The 9282-nt window shown below is 36.5% G+C and overlaps 1 protein-coding gene across 1 annotated transcript; it reads left to right on the plus strand.

The window, feature by feature from the left end:
* Positions 1-3968: 3968 nt before the first annotated feature.
* On the plus strand, positions 3969-7568 carry LOC122291205 (zinc finger protein WIP3-like). The gene is made up of 2 exons (XM_043098846.1): positions 3969-4704; positions 6635-7568. Exons 1-2 carry the CDS (start codon positions 4144-4146, stop codon positions 7106-7108), a joined length of 1035 nt encoding a protein of 344 aa, XP_042954780.1. The 5' UTR covers positions 3969-4143; the 3' UTR covers positions 7109-7568.
* Positions 7569-9282: the final 1714 nt, after the last annotated feature.

A 9282-nucleotide genomic window follows, 5' to 3' on the forward strand; every position in this document is an offset into this window, starting at 1 on the left:
ATGTGGTACGTTAGGTTGTAAGGCACCTGATTTTACTGTATATAAAATAGATTTAGCATATAATATGAAATCATATCAATTTATAGATTTATTTTTATGAAATCTCTTTGTGGTTGTAGCATTTGTCTTTATCAAACTCAATTTCAGCGAACAACAAAATAAATAGACCGCTGCTATTGTCTAATTATCGTTTTAGGATATCATTTTGTTGATAGATATTAAAATGCTTGTTTCCGAGTTTGAAACATTAATGGACGCAATTGTAAATATCCTAGCTAATGAGGAAGTTAGAATTACATTCAAAGAAACTAAAATGGAAGCTGGCCGATTATCATGTGAAAAGAATAATCCGTAACACCATATATTTGAATGATAGAAGTACGAAAATTGCAACCAATTAGTAAATGGGATACTAGCCTATATGGCAAAAGATGGGATTTTGGTTCATTCACCAATATTGCTCAATCAAAATCCCTCGATCGAGTCTTGCCACTGCGACCACGTACGTAGAATGACGTAACAATGAGAGAGAGAGAGAGAGAGAGAGAGAGAGAGAGAGAGAGAGAGAGAGAGAGAGAGAGAGAGAGAGAGAGAGTCTAAATATATAGCAAAATAGCCATCAAGATTTAATTCCACAATTACGGCCAAGACTACAAAAATTCTCATCCATCTTACACGTGAAGATGACTCCGACATAAGAGACTCGCCGAGTAATCCTAATGGCTAGCTAGGTGACGTCCAAAAGTTATTAGACTCCGACATGACCACACACTTGTTGAAGAAGAAAAAAAAATAAAAGCAGGCGTGTGGTATAGGATTGCTGAAGAATTGCTTAATAGAATTTTGTGACATCAAAATAAAATTAATGAAGTGACTGCAGCTAGCTAATGCTCTGCATGTCGCATGCTGGCCTTCTAGAAAGTCACTTTCCCCAAACACATCATGACCACCAGCTAGCTAGCTTGAAAATTAGGATTTTTGATCACCAATTTTCTATCGATCACCAGATCAGCCTCACGTATTAATACATCATTTTATTGATTTTCATTTGTTTTGCAAAGGAAAATGTATATATTTCTATCCTGCTCATGATGGTAATTGCTTTCCGATCTCCGTGGTGGCCTTGACTTGTAAATGTGTATCCTCTCAAGGTTCGAATCCCATGATTGGTTTGTTGACTAGTACTTGAGAGCCGGACAGCTAGCTCGATCCTCATCATGATCAAGTAGATCATCACGTTCATGCCCAACATATTTACCCTAAACAATATGCAGTACCTTCATCGATAAAAAGTGATGCAATTTGAAATGATCATCCATTTTGATCGAATTAACAATCGAGATCTAGCTTGTCACTGTAAAAAGAAACGAGCATTTGTAATAGACTGTTTGCAATAAAAATAAGTAGTTGTGATGAAAATATTCAATTTGTCACAACTAGCTGGTCACAAATAAATAATTTTTTCGTAACGAGTGTTTCACCTTATCTATTTTTCACAATCTTAATTTTTACCGATCTAGTGTTTTATATATATATATATATATATATATTGAATTCTAATAATATTTACATCATGTTAGTGTGTAAACATATTTATAATATAAAAAATTTAAAATAAAATAATTTTTTTTAAATGAGAAATGATATTTGAGATTGATTCTGATTGTAGAATCTAGTATCAATAATAAACGAGATTTTTTTAATTAAATTTTCATTATCTGTTTGAGATCAGGAGAATTAATCCCACCTCAATCATTGACGCTTAACAATCTGTCCTAGTGTCGACACGATTAACATGATATATATCATTTCATATAAAAAAAAGCCACCATCTAAGCTTTAAAATGCCCCTGTGATTCAGATTGATATATATTTTGCATGCACTTTCGGTTCTTGCATCAATCAGAGACGTGGACATCTGGCCTGATGCTCGCGCGCCATGCACCATGGGATACATGACATGATTTCCATTACAGATCGACTAGCGTCCGTGTGAAGAATACATATAAAATATTAGCTAATCACACACAACACAACAAAAGATAAAAAGGGTATCAGTATTATTAATTATTGATAGAAAGCTTGTCAAAGATTGTATATATACCAAAGAAAATAAGAGGAATTAATTGATCGCAAAAGCGAATTTGACAAAAAGATCATAACCTCTAATAATTCTGGAATCAGAAGAGGCCGGGGTTAAAAACTAATGTCTCTACTGCCACACGTACGTGGGATCCCGCCGGTGCTTTTTTTCTTCATGTATTTTTTTAACACTTTTAAATAATTTTTTTTATAAAAAAAAAATTATAACATCATTTAAATACACTTCTTTAATTATTAATAAAAAAAATTATCGGGATCCCTAGCTCGTCAGGATTCCCGAATGTAAGAGTAGCATTTCCCAAAACTAATTATGATAGTAATTTTTTAAATTAGATAGTATTTTTTTCCGTAATAGTGTTTATACTTTTGTTTTAAAGCATATTATATGCTAAAGATGCATGATAAATGCTAAGATAATAAATATCATATCAGTAAAATAAATCATGATCATGATTCGGCAAGATCTCAACTACTTATTTCGAAATTAACTTATGTGGCTAACGACATTTATATTATATAGTAATTATACACTAAGAATTCTAAATAATCTCGAACCGGCCTTTTAGCATATAATTGTGTTATATGCTAATGACATTATATTGTCAAGTTGGTTGTGAGCTTGATCATATTGTATGTTATATTTATATACGTGAGGTGTGTTTGTGTCATGCGCGTTGGATCTCTTTGTTAAGATCATATCTAGAACCAATATAAGATAAGATAAGAGTAATGCTATATATAGTCCTAAGATATACAAGTTCCACGTACTCCTTTTGAAAAAAAGTGGAGCTATATATATATAGCTGGCCTCTAAGTATTCTATAGGGATTCTGTAGTGAAAACATGCGGCAATTATGATGAATTGTATAGAAAAGAGAAAATAGAATAACATAGAGATTTAACGTAATTCAGTAGTGCGCCTATATTCACAGGAGCGAGCGGTGACTGAAATTTCACTATATGAAATTAGGGTTATATCATATGCCTTTTAGTAACCCTAGCCATACAGGAAGTTTTAGAAAATTCCTAAAATACTCTTGTACCGTACCCTCACTCCACTCCAGCATCAGCCTACTTTCTCTTGATACATGTTCCACTTAATATGAGCCACATAATACAATAGATTCCAACGAGAAGGCATTTGGAAGGGAGAGTAGAGAGAGAGAGGGTTTGTTGAGATAGGCATCTGAGAGTGAAAATGAACGAGTGGCGCGAGTGAGTGTTAAGAGAAAGTATTGGAGAGGAGAGGTGACGGGGAAGAGAGGGAATCGGGAGGGAGAAACTATCAGGGGCGTGGGGAAGAAGTGGGAAAAGAAGAAAACTGAAAGAAGAAGAAGTGCTTACCAAACGCCAAATGACGCCGTTTTGACTCTAAGCCGTTGGGTTTCTCATGGCCTTGGCCTGGGCCTGGGCTGGGCCCTAGGCCTAAGGTATTACAATACACCTTCCTTTTCTGCCTATTATATAGTATATTCAATGGAAGTTGAACGGATGATGCGCTTAATTAACCCATTAATTAAGACTCTTCGACCTATGATTCATTTTGATTCTATTTTATTTGCTTTTGCTTTTAGGTTTTGACCAAATGTCCATTATCCTTTTTGCTTTTCCCGTTCGAGGACATCTGCTCAGTATCAATATATTACGAGAAATATGCATTAATTGGGTCGAATTCCACAATATTACTAGCAATATATAAATATATATATATATATATATATTTATATATTTATAACATGAGTTTAGATTGCAGATATATAGTATTGTTCACGATACTGTTCTAGGATTCTCTTCATTTGGAGGCTCATCTCCGCAAGTCATTTCCTATAACCCCACCATTATTCTGTCACTCTCTCTCTCCCCCGACCAAACAAAGGAGAAAGGGGAGAAAAGAAAGAAAGAAAGAGGGTGATGAGTAAAAGTTTCAAAAAGACATACCAAACCAACCTTTCAAAACCATATAAGTGTTAGCTTTCCCACATAAAGTCTGGATATAACCCATCTGAGGAGAGACTTCAAGGGGAGCTCTCTCTGAAGATCATGAGTTTAATAAGCCGCCATGTTGTAGATGACAACAGTACTTTGCGTTTCCAACCCCCGACTTTCATTGAGTGGCTTAAGCCATCTCCCTCTTCTTCATCACTATCATCATCATCCTTCTCTTCTTCATCTTCTTTTTTTTCTTCTACTTCATGTTCTTCCTGTTCTTCCACCGTGACAGCTCCCAAAGTTCAGTTCGTTGATCAGGAGATCACCCGTCAATGTTTGCCTCTTCTGAGCAGGTTTGCCGAGACGAAGCCGTTGAAAGAGGAAGGTTTCGGATTTCAAAAAGAGGGTTTTGGGATCAAAGAGGAGAAGGTCAAGAAAGTTACTGTCGCCTTGCACATTGGTTTGCCTAACTCGGGGGATTCTGATGCTGATGATCAGAAGAAAATTTTTCATGTCAAGGAAGAAAAACCCGAGAAGAAAAGCTTCAACGCTTGTTCTTTTAACGCCGAGAGTAGGTTTTGGATTCCCACTCCAGCACAGATCCTTGTCGGACCGATGCAGTTTGCTTGCTCCATATGCAACAAGACATTCAATAGGTACAACAACATGCAGGTCAGTTTCTTCACATCATGAATCTCTTGAGTTCTTTCTCGAATTCCTTGTTTAATGTTTATTCATTTTCTTTTCGGAATTTAACCATAAAATTGCTAGTTAAATTAATGTTTGGGAGAATGATCTATATATAAACTAAAAACTATATAGTTTAGGAAAAACTGGGGAGGGAGAGGGAGCGTTAGGGGGGAATGGACAAAAGTTTGTAAATAGTTGTTATGAATGATCAATCATGATGCTGAGGACGCGACACAACTATACGCGTTTTGGTTCATTTCCTTGCCGGGGGGAAAAAAGAAAAAGCCAAAACAAAAAAGTGTTCTTGGTTCAAAGCTATAGATCGAGATGTCGGTCATTATCTTAATTATTGCTCGACGATTATTGCACATTTGTATGTACACCTCACTACTCCATAGCTTCCTATTTGCTTTTCGCAATATAACGGTACTAGAAATTTTTGGCACAGGATTATAATAAGCTTGATAAATATTTTCCACTGCTTTCATGTCTTATCTATATATTAGGTGTTTCTACTTTGCCATTAATAAAAGGGAGAAAATTATTGGAAAACTGATCCTTCAAGGAAACTTTGATATTTCTTTTCTTGACATGATGAGAATCGGGATACTTGCGCAGTGAAAAACACGGTATGTACGTGCTATATTTGTAAAACAAAACCAAAACACCAAGCTCCAAGATCATTAAGTAGTGGATCAAGGAGGCTTGAGGGGCTCCAATCTGCTGAGAAGTGAGAATTAACATGCATATATTACTTGAGATGTAATTAAATCAGCATGACTTCCCAATTGAAAGGGAGTTTTATGATGCTAGCTAGCTTAATTATTCCAGGGAAAACCCTATTTTCTCTAAATCAGATTATACTTTCCATTAATATATATTATGATGACTCCAGTTTCCTGCTTCCAACAACAAAGAATAAAAAAGATTCCCGGCAGAGTGCAGGTATGCATATAAAAATAAAAAGTAGATAAAAACCAGTAACATGTTAGTATAATCAAAATCACTTAATCATCAATCTTGCTTCATATTTCTTTTTGTTTCTAGCTATTACTTGTCATCACATCAAGCATTCTGCTAGCTAGACGTTTCAAATTATTTGAAACGTTTTATCTAGATCGAGGTTTATCTAATAAGAGGAAGAAGCTAAAGTTTTTGAAATAATCTTAACTCATGACGACGTTTCAAAAGCCTTCAACGGCGGCCTCCTAGCTGCTTCTTCCATCATACCAAGAGAATCTGCTTGGGTTTTGATGATAAATGATTTAGATTTTAGACTAATAAACATGGACATGGTTAAGGAAAAGCTTCACATGAAGCTAATATTTTTTAGTTCTTTAGCAATCAAATTAATGATCTGTCGCATTTCATGAGTACTACTCGATCACTTAACTAGGGTTTGAGTAAAAACCAGTAGTTTACTTCATGATATGTTAATGGTAATTAATTAATCCAGCGTTATGGATCCCAATTAATTAAAATTCCAGCTAAAAATCTGGATAATTCTTTAATTGATCATTCTCAACCTTTTTATTAAAAGGTGCAGGCAAAAAGCTGTCTGCTGGTCAATCCACTATACAGCCAAAATAATCATTAAGGTTTTTGCAACCTCCACTTTATCTATCGTAGATACTTTTATGTTTAAGTCCTGATCAAAAGTTCATCAATAATGATATATATATTTATATATATATATATATATATATACCAAGACTTTTAAGTACTGCTGACAGATCAGGGAATGCCTCCTGCTATGTATAGATACATCATCTATTTTGAGAATCAAATTAATAACATTTCTAATCCAAAGTTGGTCAAACTTATTATTTTCTCTTGGAAAAATTTAATCCAAAGTGCAGGAAATGAAGTGACTGAATTATTTAGATCTTGGTTTAATTTTGTGTGTATATAGATGCACATGTGGGGGCACGGATCCGAATTTAGAAAAGGGCCAGATTCACTTAAAGGAACACAACCAGCTGCCATGCTGAGGCTACCATGCTACTGTTGTGCACAAGGCTGCAAGAACAACATCAATCATCCAAGAGCAAAGCCACTGAAAGACTTCAGAACACTCCAAACTCACTACAAAAGGAAGCATGGAGCAAAGCCATTTATGTGCAGAAAATGTGGGAAAACATTTGCAGTGAAAGGGGATTGGAGGACACATGAAAAGAACTGTGGAAAGCTGTGGTACTGCACTTGTGGTTCAGACTTCAAACACAAGAGATCTCTTAAAGATCACATTAGATCCTTTGGAAAGGGGCATTGTCCCCATCCTTCGCTCGATGGTTTTGATCAAGATGAGAAGGAATGCATCAGCACCGGTTCAGAGGATGATGAACTTGCTCCCTCACCCGCGGCCTTTGGTCGTCCCCCCTTTTAGAAGTTATCTTCTTCCTCTCTCTGCTTTGTTTAATGTAGGGTGCATGCATGCCGTTTTAGACGTAAAAGCTAGCAAGTTTAAATGCTTATCTAAGCTTGTGCTCAGTAACAAAACATTCTCAAAAAAATTGCCGATCACATGAGGCACAGTGGGAGCGGTTTGTTACGGAGCATTTGCTGGGCGATGGGCCTCTTGCTATTTATATCTATATAATTTGTATTCGAGACAGTTTGCTGATGAGTGGCTTATGTTATAAATAAGTTGATTACCTCGAGTGACGATGGAAGTAGATGAATTTTCTTCTGTTAGCAACACAAATTAAGTTGGGATCCAAGTGTTCATGATCATGATGATGAAGGTTTTGTCATCTCTTGATCTAAGGGGAAAAATTGTCCGCTTCATTGCCTGCTTTAAGCGGTAATCAATCTTTATAGAAGGATTTTCGTTTTTGTTTTTGTCATTTGAGCTCTCTCTCTCTCTCTCTCTCTCTCTCTCTCTCTCTCTCTCTCTCTCTCTCTCTCTCTCTCTCTCTCTCTCTCTCTCTCTCTCTCTCTCTCTCTCTCTCTCTCTCTCTCTCTCTCTCGTCTAAAGAGTTGATTTCTAGCTAAAAACACTATATATTCTTTATATATATTGTGCTCAGTTTTTTTCTTATAAATAAATATATATATATATCGCTGCTACCATATATAATTTGTCAAAAACCTCTTCAATACATATCAACTGGTCGTGCGTGTATCTAATTAATATTCTGATCATCCGCACTGAGATTATATACATGATATATATATATATATATGGAAATTAACCCTTTCCAGAAACATCGTTGTGGTTATCAATTTAATTCAGAAGTAGTAGTGATGATCATCCCCATAAAAAATAAAAATAAAAATCATGTTAGTGGAATTCAATGTTGGTACACAAATTTTTTGCATGCATTTTAGCTTGTTATTCCTTGGCAATAGATTAGGCATTAATAGGGAATATTATTGGTGATGTTTCCAACGATATATAAGCTGTTAAAAACTTAAAACACAAATTAATATTGCGAATCATGCATTCTAGATTCTCGATTAACATATATCCTTATATAACTTCTTATTCAAGCTTCTTACTCAATCTTTATGGCGTTTAGTGAAATAAAAATATACATGAATATATAGAGAATTCGCACGGCTTACAATAAATACAGTTATGCTATAAGTACATGGGGTTGGGAACCTTTGGGGGAATCAACTGACGAAGCGATATATTAAAAAACAAACACAAAAAACACAAAATGAGAGGGAAATCAAATGAAATCCAGATGTGGGAAATGAAACCCTTCAGCTTCCCATCACTCTCTCAAACCGTGTTCAACTAGCAACCACCCTGCAAACTTCTCCCCCACCCCCAGTTTCTCATCATCACTTTCTTTTTGATTTTCAGTTTTGCCTACACCCATGATCCTCTCTTCCACAATCCATCGGTTTTTCTCTTTACATTGCAATTTATTTTTTTCTTTTGCTATATTTCAAACTCACAGCAGACACCACTCATCCTCTCTCTCATTCTTCCTACGATTTTTGGCCGAGCTCGTGAGTTTCTACCGGTGCCATCTTCAAGCTCGGTGACGAGCACTCCCCCATGTTGTTCCATTCTCCCTGCCCAGCAACCACAACCGCATGCTCCTTCCTTATTTGCCAACCCAGCGACAAAGCCACTACACCCCCCCAGGGCCCACACACACGTCAATCTTCGTTAGAGGAGAACCGAACAAGACCACCCAATACTGCCCAAGCTCCTCCCTACTGTTATCACCCTGCACAAAGAACCACCAACCACAGCCTAGGGCCTCCACCTCACGCTGTTACTCCACACCACAGTCAAGTGAAACATACTCTATTTTTCTATTTTGAAACAAAGCATTCTGCCAACCACCACAAAAGTCCAGTCATCCAACACCCTTTCAGCTGCTCCATGTCGTGTTGTGCCACCACATATTCTCCATCCCGCAGTCTCTATCTCCAACGACTTCTGCTCTAACCACTAGCTCTTTGCCTGTCTCAGTAAGACCCCCGAACTGCCACATCTTCTCATCTTCTCTCCACAGTTGGTCAATATCACGAAACCTAACGTTCCCTCCACTATACATAGCTCATGCCATGAGCCACCATTACAGGGTATCTCCACCC

This window comes from Carya illinoinensis, chromosome 13 (genome assembly GCF_018687715.1).
Source record: "Carya illinoinensis cultivar Pawnee chromosome 13, C.illinoinensisPawnee_v1, whole genome shotgun sequence".
Lineage (NCBI taxonomy): Eukaryota > Viridiplantae > Streptophyta > Magnoliopsida > Fagales > Juglandaceae > Carya > Carya illinoinensis.

Coding starts and splice junctions, on each gene's coding strand:
- LOC122291205 (XM_043098846.1), top strand. CDS start 4,144: ATGAGTTTAATAAGCCGCCATGTTGTAGATGACAACAGTACTTTGCGT. Junction 4,705..6,634: donor ATAGGTACAACAACATGCAG/GTCAGTTTCTTC, acceptor GTGTGTATATAG/ATGCACATGTGGGGGCACGG.